The 16,168-nt window shown below is 52.5% G+C and overlaps 1 protein-coding gene across 1 annotated transcript; it reads left to right on the top strand.

Moving 5' to 3' along the window:
- The first annotated feature begins 1,314 nt into the window (after positions 1–1,314).
- On the top strand, positions 1,315–15,769 carry STK11IP (serine/threonine kinase 11 interacting protein). The gene is made up of 24 exons (XM_063105399.1): positions 1,315–1,396; positions 3,608–3,813; positions 4,010–4,084; positions 4,362–4,457; positions 4,847–4,954; positions 5,085–5,156; positions 6,148–6,274; positions 6,496–6,599; positions 6,730–6,825; positions 7,018–7,059; positions 7,262–7,408; positions 7,603–7,687; positions 8,266–8,613; positions 8,776–8,981; positions 9,276–9,392; positions 9,543–9,720; positions 11,485–11,715; positions 11,833–11,936; positions 12,993–13,090; positions 13,179–13,357; positions 13,560–13,641; positions 13,835–13,905; positions 14,432–14,679; positions 15,428–15,769. The coding sequence occupies exons 1-24, from the start codon at positions 1,336–1,338 to the stop codon at positions 15,575–15,577; spliced, it is 3,231 nt and encodes a 1,076-aa protein (XP_062961469.1). The 5' UTR covers positions 1,315–1,335; the 3' UTR covers positions 15,578–15,769.
- The last annotated feature ends 399 nt before the right edge of the window (positions 15,770–16,168 follow it).

Consider the following 16,168-nt stretch of genomic DNA (forward strand, 5'->3'; position numbering starts at 1 on the left):
ATCTCCTTTAGCTCATAGTACTCAGCATGCCAAAGCACCACACCTTGGGTATCATTTCTGAGCCCCAATACTGTTCCCAATGTACTTCCACTTATTTCACTTAACCACCTTTCAGGTTTTTGGTTCAGATCACACATTGCATGCCATGAACGCTAAATTGTGTGTTTAGGAGCATACATTGCCACTTCAAGTATTTTGTCTTTAGAAAATAAGATCCTTCAAATTTGACAACTTGGGATAAAGACGACTATGGCCCTATTCCTACTCTCAACTGGCTTACGATTCATTTTAATTCACTCTACAAAAGGGGCACTTCATAAAAGAAATCCTCTGTGAAAACCAGAACTTGTGAAAAGCCATTTTTCTCTACTTAATCTAGTTCAGTAGTTAACGTCATCATTTGACAGGGAGCTTGGTGAAAGCTACAGTGGGAAACTGGAACCAAGAAACGTTGGCAGTCTTGGCGCGATGGGTTACTAATTGAACGACCTTCACAAGTAACCTAGCCTCCGTGAACCTGCTTTCTCGTTTTAAAATCCGGGATAACAACTTCTCATTCGGGGGCAAAACACAGTAAAAACAAAGGATTAGATTCACGCGCAGCGTCATCAGCGCCTTACGTGAGAAACAGGTATCGCTGAAAGAAAAAAGATCAACGAGTTTGGAAAAGGCGACAAAGAGACCCCAGAGGTGTCACCCCACCTGCCCCAGCTCTTTCACAGATACTGGAAAACTCCTTCCTATGGTGGACACGCTCTCTAATTACAAAAACGAGAGTTCGCTTTGGACGAGTTTTTTTCTCACTGATAGAAAATTCCATTTCTTCAAACTTGGCCTCCTTGCCAAGTCTGCAAACAACGACTCAGGTTTTCCTCACTGGCCCGGAGAGGCCGCTGCGAGTCCAGCGGGAGTCCCAAGTGGTGCAGAGCGTGGTGTGATGAGGTCCAACTCGGGAAGGCACCCAGACCGCCCCGCCCGAGCCAGCACGCCCCGCCCCCTCCGGCGAGTTTGCACGACTTCGGGCGTGGCTTCCGGCAGCGGAGGCGTGCTTTCCGGTCGTCCCTCGACTCGCCTTTCTTCCGGGGCGGGACTTCCTGTTCATCACCGATAGGCGCAGGACTGCAGAGCTGGTAGGAGGGCCAGACGGGAGGATCTTTCTAGCTGACCAGGCCTTATATTCCTCGAAAGGCCACCCGGGAGGACACTCTTTTTCTCTCCTCTTTATTGAGGAGATGCCTCGGTTGCTTGGACGCCCTAGGCTTCTTGTACTTCGGGCCACCTGAGGCTCTTCCGCTTCCTCTTTTCCTAGGCTCCACCCCCCAGCGTCCCGTGGCCATGACGACCGCTCCGCGGGACTCGCTGGTGTGGAAGCTCGCCTGGCTGCTGCGGGAGTCCGGTGAGTGGACTTCCGGTTGAGCTGGTACTGGGGCGAGTTGTGGGTGCTGCATTCCAGAGACATGCACTAAGAGTCACGGGGTTACGACTGTAGGGTCACGAGGTGTCAGAGTTCATTTCTTTACTCCTCCGGGGTTTGTTCGGTAATGCTCCCTTTGCCTTTGACATTTTAAACCCTAGCCATCCTTCAAGGCCGAACTTCAGTGCCACTTTCGTTGCCACTGCGTTCTCTGATACTGTCAGGGGGAATTAACCATTACTGAGTTATAAGCTCCTTGAGACCAGGGACTGGTCATAATCATTATTGTATAGCAAGGCACTGGGTATAGCATAGTTAAAAGCTCTAGATTTGGAGTCAGACCCACCTGGGTTAGAATCTCAATCCTCTTTAAGACTTGGCCAAATTGTTTACGTTTTCTTAGCCTGTTTTCCTCACAAGCAGAATGGCATAATGACTGTACTTAACTCTAAGGTCGTTGTGGGGATTAACTTTAATTCACATAAAGTACTTAGTACAGTGTTTGCAAGTATAGTAAGTGCTCAAAATTGGTAGCTATTGTTATTTTAATCACTTCCCTCAGTACCTGGGCATAGTGGAGCTACAGTATTGTTCAACATGTGGTTGGCATTAGTTGTGGTAGAACAAACCTCGGCTTTAAGATCAGACAGAAGTAGTAACTTCCTACAAGCTATGTGCTCTGTCAAGATTCTTAATTTATTTGAGCCTCAATTTTCATGTTTGTAGGACGGGGTTAATAGTGCTTCTCTTTGAGAGATTCTGATGAGGTTCAAATGAGGTAACACAGTCTGGCACGTGTTACCCACTTAATGTTAACTGCCTTCCATCACTCTGCACTCCCTTTGATTGTATCTGTGGACTCTCTCTGTATGGCAGTTTTATTTTCTGGCTTGTATTAATAACTATGCACACATCTTATCTCCTCTTCTAGACTGTGAGGCTCTTTCAGGGTGAGAAGAGTCCTTGAACCATGTCTGTGTCTATCCTTAGTGTCTAATACACAGAAAATCCTTCATGCATTGTTGTAGGATTTGTTAATTTTCAGCAAAAATCTGATATGGCTCCAGGGGTTAGGGATGGTGGGGTGTGTGAATGTGACTATAAAGAGGGTGCAGGAGGGAAATCTGTGTGATGTAATAATTTTGTATCTTTATTGTGGGAGTGTTTGCAGGAATTTACATAAGCCACACAGAACTATATCCACACATTGTACCAGTATCAGTTTCCTTATTTTGATATTGTACTGTAGTTATACAAAATGTAACTATTGGTGGAACTGAGTGAAGGGTACAGGAGACCTCTCTGTACTATTTTTGCAACATCCTTTGACTCTATCCTTATTTATTAAAAAGAAGTTAAAAAAATTCCTCCATGCCTGGCTTGTAGTAGCTTTTAGGTGCAGTGATGAATACCAAGGTGACCAAAAGATGCACTCAGAGATGACAGTCTCATTAGAGAGAGAGTTTTAACATAGAGGGCAATAAATAGCAATATCTTAGTGCTATAACGAATGATTATTCTTTCTATGACAAGCATTTTGGTATTGTTTGGAAGTTTCTATAAATGTGCATATTATTTTTCAATTAGAAAGAGAAATAAAAATAAAACATCCAACCAACTTCTATGTAAAAATGAGCAATTGCAGTGCGAAAGTTCAGCAGTATTACTTATTGAGAAGGCTTTTCTGGAGGAGGTTGGTATTGAGCAGGCAGCAGAAGGAGATGTATAAGAAAATGAAAGAGCTGTGAACCAAGCTGACTGTATTTCTGGTACTGTGAGTAGATCAGGCTCTTTTGAGCAGAAGGTGAAAGAAAATTTCGGGGGCTGGCAGGTTAGCTCATTTGGTTAGAGTGCACTGTTATAAAACCAAGGCCAAGGGTTTAGATCCCCCTACTGGCCCACTGCCAAAAAAAAAAAAAAAAAAAAAAAGGGGAAAGTGAAAGAAAATTTGGAAGAGTTAGTTGTATACATGTAGCCAAGTAGTCTCATATATCAGTCTGAAGAGGTGGGACTCTTTTTGAAGATGGGGGGAGCCATTGAAGGCTTTTGAGCTGGGGAGGAGATAGAAAATTTGGTCCTGTAATGAAAGATCTACAGTATGGATTGGAATGGGTGTATTTTGTGGTCACAAAGTCTTAGAGTAAAGGAAAAGACCCTTTCATTGTATCTTCCTATCTGCTCCTCTCCCTGCAGGGGACGCGGTCCTGTCTGGTGGTAGCACACTGAGCCTACTGACTACCACACTGCAGCAGCTGAACCGTGTATTTGAGCTGCACCTGGGGCCATGGGGCCCTGGCCAGACGGGCTTTGTGGCTCTGCCCTCCCACCCTGCTGACTCCTCTGTCATTCTCCAGCTTCAATTCCTCTTCGATGTGCTGCAGAAAACACTTTCACTCAAGGTTTTGGGGGTGGGGCTGGGGTAGGATGTGCAAGGAGCCTATAAGAATGGTGGAGGCTGGGGGTGGGGTAGGACTGGAAGAAGTCTGCAGGGCCAAGTTTCAGGTGATGTCTGAAGTACAGGTGGTGTGCAAAGGAAGGGATGCTGAGGAAAGGGAGATCTGCTGAGCCCCAGTAACCTGAGTGTTTTTCTTTTAGCTGGTCCATGTCCCTGGTCTTGGCTTCCCAGGACCCATCAAGATTTTTCCCTTCAAGTCCCTTCGGCAGCTGGAGGTATGGGGACATTGGAGGATGTTGGTGTGCAAAACCAGATTTGAGGTAGCCACTTGGGGAGGGAAAAGAGAGGTGGCCTCTTTTGGTGGGGAGACTAGTCCCGAGTGTACCCATTGCTCTGCAGCAATGTGATATCCACTCTCTTCCGTTTAATGCTTCCCTGAATCATAGCTGGGCTTTGTTGTCTTCTCCCTCCTCCCCACCGGGGAGGTGGGGATGAAGTCTTTGTCTTCTCTGAAATTCTGCCATCCTTTCTCTCTTCCTTGCCTTGCCCCAGCTCCGAGGTGTCCCCCTCCACTGCCTGCATGGCCTCCGTGGCATCTATTCCCAGCTGGAGACCCTGATTTGCAGCAAGAGCATCCAGGCATTAGAAGTAAGGAGAGTGAGGAGTAGGCCAGGATACCCTGTCCTGGGAGTCATAAAGGACCAAGCTCTGATGTTCTGTCTTCTCTGCAGCCTTCCCTGACTCCTGCCTCCCTCTAGACAGTGTCCTCGTTCCCTCACCTGTGCTCCCCCAGCACCCTGTGCCTGTCTGTATATTTATAACCACACTTAGCGTATTGTGTTAAATATTCTGGTGTCTGCCTCCCCACTCTCCCCACAGTGAACTCCTTGGGGACAGGGATCTGGGCTTTTATTAAGTCTGCATCTCCAAAGGGGGCCCAGTGTAAAAAGAATGAATGAATGATTGGATGGTAGAGCTTGGCCTGGCCTGGGGAGGAGGGTGAGAGTGGAGTAATGAAGCACCGTCCGCTCGCTCAGGAGCTCCTCTCAGCTTGCGGTGGTGACCACTGCTCTGCCCTCCCCTGGCTGGCTCTGCTTTCTGCCAACTTCAGCCACAATGCACTGACCACCTTAGACAGCTCCCTGGTGAGTACCCCAGAGGGAAGGAGGTTTGGGGAAAGGCCAGGGATGGCCTTTAGGGAGTAGGATCAGCTGGCTGATGGGGTGTTCTTGTAGTGAAGATTGATTCTCTGCTTCCTGTTCCCATCCCCCTCAGCGTCTCTTATCAGCTCTGCGCTTCTTGAACCTGAGCCACAATCAAGTCCAGGACTGCCAGGGCTTCCTAATGGTGAGTGTGAGCAGCCTGGCAGGCCAGTGCACCTTGGCCCTTTGATTGCTTTGCTCTTTCCCTCTCTCCTGGACCCGCTTTTACTCCCACCTTGCTCTTGCCATCTGGGTGGAGCCACATCCTGGGAAGTAGGGGACTGTTTGGGGGCTGAGGAAGACCAGAGTTCATGTCTCACTTTCTAATGCCTGCGTGACTTGGGGCAGATTAGTTCACGTCTTGGCTTCTTTACCTGTAAAGTAGAAATCATGAGAGTACCTGCTTTTGTAGTATTTAAATGATTGTGAAGGGTACCCAATGTTACTTAGCCCAGTGCCTTGCTGAGAATATGGTAGCTTTTGTGATGATGATGAAGAACCTTTCTCCCGTGTCCTCCCATCGCCCTGTCAAAGATAAACAACTAATTAATTTTGTAAGGACAGATTTTAATCAGTCACAAACTATTGCAATAGGGAAGAAGGTCCAGCATGAACGGAACTCCACTTTTGCACAGAGGTGGCTGGGTATTTTAAAGGGAGAATGTGGTAGTTAAGGAAGGGGAATGGTGGGGGCTTGAGCAGAGTCAAGCAAGTGGAAACTTACAAAAAGCAGAAGGGGGACTGGCCCACGTGAAACCCATCTAGGTTTACCAACTAACTGGCACTTACTGGAGTTAGGACCCTACCCTCCCATAAGGACTGGGAGTCAGGGGCCCTTTTTTCAGGTGTTGACTGGAACAAACAATAAGTCCTTTTGGCAGCCTTGAATTTTCTCAGGCAGGAACATAAGGGGGCTGGAGTTGCCATCCTAGTGATGTGGCCTTGAGATGTTAGAAACTATGCCAGTGTTTGTTCAGATCTTCTAATGTGGAATGGGGGTAGATGAAATCATTTGTGCTGAGAGTCTGCAGTTTTTATAGGCTAAGGTTGAGGCCTAGTCGAGAAGAGGGCTCAGAGGTTTCTGACCAGAGTTTGGTCAAGGAGACAATCTTTCTTGTCCCCTACCCCCCTGCCAGGATTTGTCTGAGCTTTACCATCTGGACATCTCCTATAATCGCCTACACTTGGTGCCCAGAATGGGACCCTCAGGGGCTGCTCTGGGGACCCTGATACTGAGAGGCAATGAGCTTCAGAGCCTTCATGGTAAGTGGCGGAGCATGGTGGGCATATGTGGAGGGGAAAAGGGGAATGTCAGGCTTAAGGTGGCCTGGGCACCAGGTGTCCCCAGAGCCTCACGAGGGCTTACCCGTGGGGCTGAGGTCCTGTGCTTTGTCTTTCTGCTGCACCAGCACCTGTGCACTCACCTGCACACTCACCCGCACACTCATCTTCATGCCTTTCCTGCCTTCTCACCTCCACCCCAGGCCTGGAGCATCTGAGGAACCTGCGGCACCTGGATGTGGCGTACAACCTGCTGGAAGGACACAAGGAACTGTCGCCACTGTGGCTGCTGGCCGAGCTCCGCAAGGTGAGACGTGGCTGCTTCGAGGGCCTAGGAGCCGCCTTTGTGCCTGCCCTCCTGTGCTGATTTGGGCAGCGCCTCCTCTACACAGGGAGGGCCCCCAGGCCCTACTCATTCTCCTCTTCCTGCCCCTCAGCTCTATCTGGAGGGGAACCCTTTGTGGTTCCACCCTGCACACCGAGCTGCCACCGCCCAGTACTTGTCACCCCAGGCCAAGGATGCTGCTTCTGGCGTGAGTGATGGTCCTGTGCCCACTTTGCTTCCCCTCTCCTGTCCAGTCCTCCGTGACTCTTGCACCCTCTTGCCCTCCCTGAGTGATGGGACAAGGACCCGGACCCCCTGCTTACCATGTGGTTACTCCTGGCACTCACCAGAAATGGGCTCCAACACCAACACTCTCCTCTCCCCTTTTGTGTTTGCTCAGTTCCTTCTTGATGGTGAGGTCTTGTCACCAAAGGATTTTCAGGTCAGTGTCATCGGGGGGAGTGGGAAAACAAGGACTGATGGGGGAAGCCATGAAGGGAAGGTGCTGGCAAGGGAGATGGGTGGCTAGTTAAAGGGTCTTCCTGGCTGGTGGAAGGTAGGGTCCCATCTCTTGGCTGGCTTGGTCAGGGCAGAGGTACTCCCCTGGCTCCCATCTCTTTCTCCTTCTTGTTGTCACTCTCTAGAGCCCCTCATCCTTGGGGTTTGGCCCCATAGCCCCACCTCTGTCCTGGCCAGTGGGGAGTGTCACCGAAACCTCAGGTGGCCTTGACCTGAGTGACAGCCTCTCCTCAGGCGGCATGGTGGCCCAGCGCCCACTTCATAAGGTTAAGGTAAGCTGTGTCCTTGCCCCCTTGTACCTAGGGTTGAGTCTCTTTACAGGAGTCTGAGTTGCCAATGGGCTGGGAACAGGAAGGCTTTATCTTTACTTGTAGCTGGGTGTTTTGGTAGGTCGGGTGGGTGGCCATGGATGGCAAGGTAGGAGGCCCTGGCTTTCACAGAACTTTGTCCATCTGCCCAATCTCAGAGCCGAGTCCGTGTGAGGCGGGCGAGCATCTCTGAACCCAGTGATACAGACCCAGAGCCCCGAACTCTGGACCCCTCCCCTGTGGGTGAGTCAGCCCTACCCCGCTCACGCCTCTCACCCTGGTCCAGCTCTTTCTAATCGTTAAGTTACTGTGAAGGTCTGGTAGGAGAAATGTTATTTTTTGGTGGGGTGGAGCATTGTGGAGGGTTTCTTAGTCTTTCCTCTTTCCTTTTAGTTTAGGGAAAGAAGAAACTGCTCCTTGGTAGCATTTTCCAAAGTTTTTCAAGGAAGATTAATTTTGTCACAGGTCATATAATAAAATTATTTTGTGGCCAGATAAGTTTGAGAAATGCTAGGTTAAATAAAGTTAAATAGGTGTCTTCCCTGCAGGCCATCTCAGGACCTTAGGTATGCTCCCATGTATTGTGAATCTCCAAAAGTACCATATGAGGCGCAGCTCTGGATTGCATGTGACCGTGACTGCACTGTTCCCTAGAACACACTTCGGGACGTGCTGCTGAGGGGAGGCCTGTAGCCTTCTCATCTGCTCCCCTCCCCACTTGCCTCGCACTAAGGAGCACCCGTAGAAAGAGGCTGGGGTCGCCTGGGGTGTATGTGGCAAGGTGTGGGCTCACTCAGCTCTGTGCTCCTCTGCCTGCCCAGGGTGGTTTGTGCAACAACACCGGGAACTGGAGCTCATGAACAGCTTCCGGGAGCGGTTTGGCTGTGACTGGCTGCAGTATAGGAATCACCTGGAGACCTGTGGGAACCCCCTTCTGGCTCCCTCCAAGACTCCTGCCCTGAGCACCCCTCCTCTGGACTTCCTGGGCCCAGAGGCTCCCCACCCCGGCCCTTTGCCCCCAGAGAAGGAAGCTGGTGGCCCTGAGAAGTCACCACAGAAAATGTCAGAGGAGGTTAGGGTGGAGCCAGAACTACAGGAAGAAGAAGAGATGGAGAAACAGGAAAAAGAGGAGGAAGGAGAAGAGGAACAGGAGCAGAAAGAAGTGGAAGGTGAGCATGCTGCGGGGGTAGGTGGTGCCAGACCCCTGGGAGAGTAAGGAAAGCATGGACTAGGGGGTGGGGCCAACCCCTTTTGGGCAAGGCCCTCCCACAGGAGTGCAGAGTCTGGGTACTTTGCCCTCCCTACAGGCTCCTCTCTTGCTCTCTCCACAGTGGAGCTCTGTCGCCCCATGCTGGTGTGTCCCCTGAAGGGGCCTGCGGGTGTGCGGGGCAGGGAGTGTTTCCTCCGGGTCACTTCTGCCCACCTGTTCGAGGTGGAGCTCCGAGCAGCTCGAACCCTGGAACGGCTGGAGCTGCAGAGTCTGGAGGCAGCTGAGGTAGAGCCTGGGACCCAGACCCAGACAGAGCCAGTGCCGGAGGTAAGTAGGGGACCCTGCAACGGGTGCTGGTGTGGCCGTTATGTGCCAGGCACCAGGTTGGGTGTTTTCATGGTCTTTCATTGGTGCTTGGAGCTGAGGGGGGAGCTTCTGGGGCACAAAGCATGTTTGAAAGCAGCTGGGGAGGCTGGGCTGAGGAGCAGATACTTGGTGCTAGAGCTTGGATGTCAGCACAGCATTGGAATGGAGTCCAGAGTTACTCAGTACAACACTAATCCTTCTGACACCCCCACCCCCCACTGCCGTTTTTTACTCAGTCCCCTTCTAACTGCGCAGGGCTCAGATCTGCGCCCTGGGGCCCCAGTCCTTGTCCTGCGCTTCTCCTACATTTGCCTTGAGCGTCAGCTGCGTCGCTACTTGGTGCTGGAGCCTGATGCCCATGCAGCCATCCAGGTGATGGGGCCTAGAGCTGGCCTGGGAGGCTGGGGGGGAGATCAGGAGAGCCAGAGGGCGCAGCTCCAGGCCTGGAGGTTGGGAGGCTGCAAGAGGTGTTCGTCTGGGGCCGGCCTGCTCACAGCCACCTCTCTACCTGCCCTCTTTCAGGAGCTACTTGCTGTGTTGACCCCAGTCACTGCCACAGCTCGGCGTCAGCTTGGGGAAGCCAGGGACCCACAAGGGGCCAGATTCCAGTGTCTGCGTTGTGGCCGTGAGTTCAAGTCAGAGGATCCCAGGTGGGGACTGGACAGTGAGGAAGCCTGGAGGCCTCTGTTCCAAAATCCAGGTACAAGCCCTGCCCTTGACCTCTCTGCCCCCACTGCAAGGAAAATGGCTTTGAGCAGGCGAGTGTGGAGGAAGAAGCCCAGGGAGAAAGGACTAGAGGAGTGGGGACCAACTGTTCTGCCTGGAGGAAAAATGAAACCTCTTGCCTGCTACATTTACAGAAAGGAAAAAAAAAAAGGAGGAAACTGTATCCTGTTTTTCCTTTCCTCTGAAAGTCAGGAAATGCAACCTCTGTAACTGTGCGTAAGCTCATTATTTTTTCATAACTTGAAGGCTTTTTGTCTTTTTCTGACTAACACTTCAGAAACTACGTAAAACCTAACGAGCCCTCTCCGCAGTGTCGGGTGGTAGTGCTGCCCCTGGCATGCGCCGGGCTGTTGAGTGAGCTGCTTTGGGAGTTGGCTTGGTTTGTCCTTCCTTGACTGACCTTGTAAGCTGCTTGATATCAAATAGTGCCTCGTGGCATCTCTCCCTATTCTGTTCTTTAAAATAAGATCTTTCCATTGTAGACCAGTCCAAAAGCAGTGTCTTTGAAGAAGACATTGAAGAAGAAAGAAATATTCTTGATACCAGCTGTGTTGAAAAGCATGATTTTTATTAGCCACTTTTTTCTTCTTGGCAGCAGCTGGAGCAGGGGTTTAAATTTTATTCAGAAAATGAAGCTGAGTTTGATTCAAGGTTTAGTTCCCCACCCTGAACCTGCCCAAGTGGCTACAGGTCCTGGAAGGCCCAGCTGCACAATGTCTGTGGCAGAAGCAGCCCCTTCCTCCTCCCGCAGCGCTTTCTGGACCCTGGCTATGTTCTGTGGGGTTCCGCGGCCTCTGCGGTCCCTTCTGTGGTGGCATTATAATGAACGCTACCCTGTGCTGCGTTCTCCTTTTATTTGTGCCTCACTTAACCTCTTGTGAACAAAGAAGAGCATGAACTCACCCCATGATGCTGTTATGAGATATATGTGGTGATAAGGTGCCAAGCATAGTGCCTGGCCCCAAACCAAGGTCTCGAGTAAGTTACAGCTGCCGTTGTTACCCCAGCTATATGGTCTTGGGCAGGGTGTGTACCTTATTTGATCTTGTCTTTCCTCATTTGCAAAGTGGGACAGGGAGAGTTTTGATGGGGGTGAAATATGATAATACTGGGATAGCATCTAGCACGTGCCCAGCACATTGTAGCTGCTCAGAGTGTGTCTTCCCTCTTTGCTGACCTGTGTCCTGGATTTGCTTCCATTCAGTCACCTTGCTAACCCTGTAAGATATATACTCTTCCCATCCTCATTTGACAGGGGAGGAAGTAAGCACAGAGAGTTAGATGACTTGCCCATGACTGTTGAGCCAGTACGTGGTGGAGCCTGGAATGGGACCCAAGTCTGGCATCAGAGTCCTCCTTGCCTTTCCCAATCTGTTGATTTTGGTCTTTCAGCCTTTGCTGTTAGAGCACTGACGTACTTGATTGCCCACGTCTGTGGGAGGGAACCAGAGCAGGGCCTGGTTGAGGTTGCCCCATCTGAGAGGGCCTGAAATTAGAAGGTGGGGTGTATTTTGAGGAGGTTGGGGGCCATGGGTTGGCTTACCTCTCACCGGGATGGGAGCGATTAGTCACCAGCTGCTCCTGGAGCTGGAGTTAGGTGGGTTGGGGCATGGTGGTGTGTGAGGCTGGAGGTGTGGGCACACGCGGAGTCTGAGAGTGGCAGGAGCATTATGGACATGGTGGGGGATTATGATGCTGTGTGGGGGCTTAAGGGGACTGTGTCCATCTCTCCTTCCAGAATCTCCTGCTGTGTGTCCACACTGTGGTAGTGACCATGTGGTTCTCCTGTCTCTGTCTGGGGGAACCCCCAATGGAAAGCAGAAACAGGGAGAGCAATCGCCATCTCCCTCTCAGTCCCTGAGGCCTGTCTGTGACCCTCCTGGCCACAGTGACCACCACAGCAGGGCCAACAGCATCCCACCTCAGGCACCAATCAACCGTGACTATAGCAGTTGGAACCTCAGTCCCCGTGAGTATAGGCAAAACAAGGCAGGGGTAGGTTTGGTGAGGAAAGGGGCACTGATGGGCAGGTGGGATGGAGCCGGGGGCTGCCAGGGACAGGCTGACAGCCCATGGTTGCCCCCAGCTCCTGAGCACTGTGGCTTCCGCTCCGTGGACCACCGACTCCGGCTCTTCCTGGATGTCGAGGTGTTCACCGATGCCCAGGAGGAGTTCCAGTGCTGCATCAAGGTCTGTGCCACTGTGGCACTGCCCCGTGCCCCTAACCAGCCAGATGCACACTTGTTTCCATCATAGCAGATTGAGTCAGATCAGGTGCCCCAGAACCACCAGCTCTGGCTTCCAGTTTCACCTCCCCCAGGTACTTGCTGTGTGGCCGTGGGCACGTTCCTTGATATTTGGGTCTCAGTTGTCATCTCTCTACAATGGAGTTAATAATACCTATCATACAGTGTGGTGGCATGAGAAGTAATGTCTGGTAGCTGCCCAGCATAGCACATATGCTCGGTGAATGGGGCCTCCTGTCATCATCATAAATACACGGTGTGACTGGCTCCTCTCTGTTGAGCACCTGTTGTGTGCCAGGCACCAGGATCTACAGTAAATCGGTCTTGTCCTGGGTCTCATAGTCTGCTGGGAGGAGCTGACGATGACCAGGCAATTTGAAAGCACCGTAATCAGGTGAAGTCCTAGAAGGGGCATCTAATCCAGCCTGAGCAGCTCAGGAGAACTGCTGTGAGGTGGGGTCTAAGCCTATCTTGGAGGCTGAGTTAAGTAGGGAGGCGAGGGATGTTGTTGGTAAAGGAGGCAACCAGTGCACAGAGGCATGAGTGGGAGTAGCTGGTGGGGGAACCTGCCTGGATGAGGGCAGCCAGGAGGTGCAGGCCGAGGGGCCAGTGTCCTGAGAGGAGCTTGAGAGGCAGGCTGGGCCCCATGCAGGAGCAGCCTCGTGTGTCTGCCAACAAGTTTGGATGTGATCCTCAGGGAAACCGGGAGCTACTGAAGGATTGGAAGCAGGGGAGTGATGATCAGTTTTGTGCTTTAGAGCAGTCCAGCTGATTGTAGAGCGTGGCCTGGAAGGGCGAGATGTCAGACAGGGAACCAGCTGAGAGACTGCCACGGGCCTGCGTGGAGGGGCTGTTGGGCTTGTGGTGGTGGATTAGCATTGGAGGGGCTCAGGCCCAGGCTGCTCTTGCAAATAACTCAGCTTTCAGTCTGGCACCTGCCTCCCTAGGTCTCTTTTCTGGTTCCTTTTCTGTTTTCTCATCAACTTCCTCTTCTCCTCAGGCACCAGTAGCAGTGGCAGGCCACACAGGGGAATCTCTGTGCCTCGTGGTCATATCTGACTGCAGGCTTTACTTGTTGAAGGTGATGGGGGAGATCTGGTGAGTGAGCTGGGGTGTGGCCAGGGCAGGGTTGGGGCCTCACTCCATCCTTACTTTTGCCATCACTCTGCCCTCTTTCTCTCCACAGTGGGCCCCCGGCGAGCTGGCTGCAGCTGACCCTGGCTGTCCCCCTGCAGGACCTGAGTGGCGTAGAGCTGGGCCTTGCAGGACAGAGCCTGCGGCTGGAGTGGGCAGCTGGGGCAGGCAGCTGCGTGCTGCTGCCCCGAGACACCAAGCTGTGCCGGGCCTTCCTAGAGGAGCTCATGGGTGAGTGAGGGCAAGGCAGGGCTGGGCCTCAGGGCGGCCTCCCCAGTCTGGCACCCAGCAGGAGACAGAAAGGCAATGGGACACGGCCCTTGTAGAAGTTTCTGAAATCTAGGAATATGGAGAAGGGGAAGGTGTGCAGATGTTGGGATAGAGGTGGAGAGAGCCTCCTGAGGCCTCCTTGTCCCGGGCTGCCTCTGTCCAGGTGTCTTGCAGTCTCTGCCCCCAACCCGGAGGAACTGTGTCAGTGCTACGGAGGAAGAGGTGACCCCACAGCACTGGCTCTGGTGAGTTGATAGGAGGCCATGGCCCTCTCCACAGGGCCGCAGACTCGGTCCTGTGCTGAGCAGGCCTGGGCCTGCCACCTGGCCTCACACCCATACCTCCCGCAGGCCCTCGTATTTCCTCCCTACCTGGTCGGGCGCTTCCTTCCCACCCCCTAGGTGACCCCCTTCCTGTGTCTGCCACGTCCCCCCCCAGGCCTTTGCTGGAAAAAAGCTCTTCCTTGGAGGCTCCGCAGTTTTTCTACCTTCGGGTGTTCCTGGTTGAAGGTGAGGCCTCTGTGCTGTGACGTTCCTCCCCGTTTCTGTACCCCATCTTGTCCCGGGCCACCGTCCCAGCCCCCAGCACCTCTATAGTGCCCTTGTAGCAATGGCCAATTCCTGGAGTGACAGCCTGGGTGTTCTCTGCCTCTCTGGGTGGGGTCACGAGCCACCCTGGCTCCTCAGTCTCCTGAAACCTTTGCTTTCGGGTCCAGTCTTTTTCTGAAGTGGAGCAGATGGTCTGGGTCTGCTCCGCCTTGTCCCCCTAGAGAAGGCAAGGGTGGATCCTTGTTTCTCAGAGGGGTGGGGCTGGGGCAGCTTCCCTTTGGCTTCGGCCTCAGAGGTTTTAGAGGCTAGAGATTCCTGGAGTTTGGGAAAGGGATGTCTTGGCCCCCAGAGCTCAGGCTGCTTGGTGGCCCACCTCAGAGTGTGGTTCATGCCTCTTCCCCCAGCAGCATTGGGACGCTGGTCCCCAGGCATCCAGGCCCCTCTGTGGTCTTCCACTGTGGTCCTCACCCTGCCTCTTTCCCTCCAGGCCCCTCTACCTGCCCTGTGTCCCTGTTGCTGACTCTGTCCACCCTGTACCTGTTAGATGAGGACCCTGCAGGGTCCCAGGCAGAGCCCCCTCTTCCAGCAGCATGTGGCGAGGCCTCTGAGAAGGTCCCTCCATTGGGGTCAGGCCCTTCCATGTGTGTAAGGGAACAGCAGCCACTCAGCAGCCTGAGCTCGGTGCTGCTCTATCGTACAGCCCCGGAGGACATGCGCCTGGTCTTCTACGATGAGGTGTGTGTGCGCTTGCATGTGTGTATGTGTGTGTGTGTGTGAGAGAGAGAGATGGGGTAGGGGGGTGGGCAGTGTGGGAAGCGGGTCTAGGAAGGTTAGGAATTGAGGGCAGGATGGAACTTAGGGATGGGAGGCATGGTGGAGGGAATGCAGAGAGAATTAGGGCGTGAGGAACTGGGGCTCACTAGGTTTGGATGAACAGCCACTAGAGAGGGAGGCAGCTGTAGGCGGTGGAAACGTCCTGGACTTGGGGCATGGCCGTTTGTTGGCTGGGAGGCCTTTAGTGAGTCACTGCCTGCTTTGTTTGTGTGATTGGGCCTGCTGTGTGCCAGCCATTTGATCTTCACACCCACCATGTGAGAAGGTACTTATTACTGGTCCTATTTTACAGATGAGGAAACTGAGGCCTGGGGCTGTTAACCAACTTGCCTAGGTCACAAGTGGTAGAGCCAGGAATAGAACCCATGCACTTCCTTGGAATTGACTCCAGAACTTATATTCTATACAGCAGAGAAGATTAAAGAGACTCTTAAGATAGTAAATGTGAAAGCTCCGTGGAGGCTTTCAGTTGTTTTTGGTTGGATTCTGTTCACAAAGCTCAGAGTCAGGATCTTTTATGAGGAGTGACACGGGCTCAGGGGAGGGAAGAGGCAAGGAGGGGCAGTGAGTCCTCCCTTGAAACATCCCCTGTCCCCACTGTGGTGAGGCCCCCTATGAGTCTCACCTGGCTAACTGCTTCGTTTGCCAGGTGTCTCGGCTGGAGAGTTTTTGGACGCTCCGTGTTGTGTGTCAGGAGCAGCTGACAGACCTGCTAGCCTGGATCCGGGAGCCTTGGGAGGAGTTGTTTTCCATTGGACTCCGGACTTTGACCCAGGAGGCTCTGGACCTTGACCGATGAGGCTTCCATACTGATCCCAGCCCTGACCTCAGGAGCCATGCTGCAGATGTTCCCACTCTTGGTCTCTAGGTCTGGCTTCCAGACTCTGGGTGCAGACTTCTCCAGCCTTTGGGTGCTGGCCAGTGAGGCCCCAAATGACCCATGGCTTAAGGGAAGGGCCAGAGAAATGGTCTGGCCTCTGGATGATCTGGCCAAAGGGGACAGGCTAAGTGGTCAGTAGGAATGTTTCTTCTTCACTTTTTCTCAGGTATCAATAAAGTTGTTTCCATTTCACGTGTCCTGGGTGGTACTTAAATGTGTCATTCAGAAGGCCTGCCATTCCCCTAACCTGACAGAAACTGCCCCACCCATAACTCTTCCCTGATGTGCAGCCCCACACAGCCTTGTTTGTACTGTGAGACCCTGTCTCCAACCCTGCTCTGGTCCCAGCTTATGGGATCAAGTAGAGCTCCTGACCTGTGAGCACCCAGTCCTCAAGGTGGCAGTGGCCTGTCATGTGGCCTGGCATGGAATTGCTGCCAAGCAAATAGCTGGGTTAATTAGATCCTCAGTTTCTCAAGTTTCATTTGGGAACTGGTGAGGCTCTCAGGA

This window comes from Cynocephalus volans, chromosome 1, assembly GCF_027409185.1.
Source record: "Cynocephalus volans isolate mCynVol1 chromosome 1, mCynVol1.pri, whole genome shotgun sequence".
In the NCBI taxonomy this organism is placed as follows: Eukaryota; Metazoa; Chordata; class Mammalia; order Dermoptera; family Cynocephalidae; genus Cynocephalus; species Cynocephalus volans.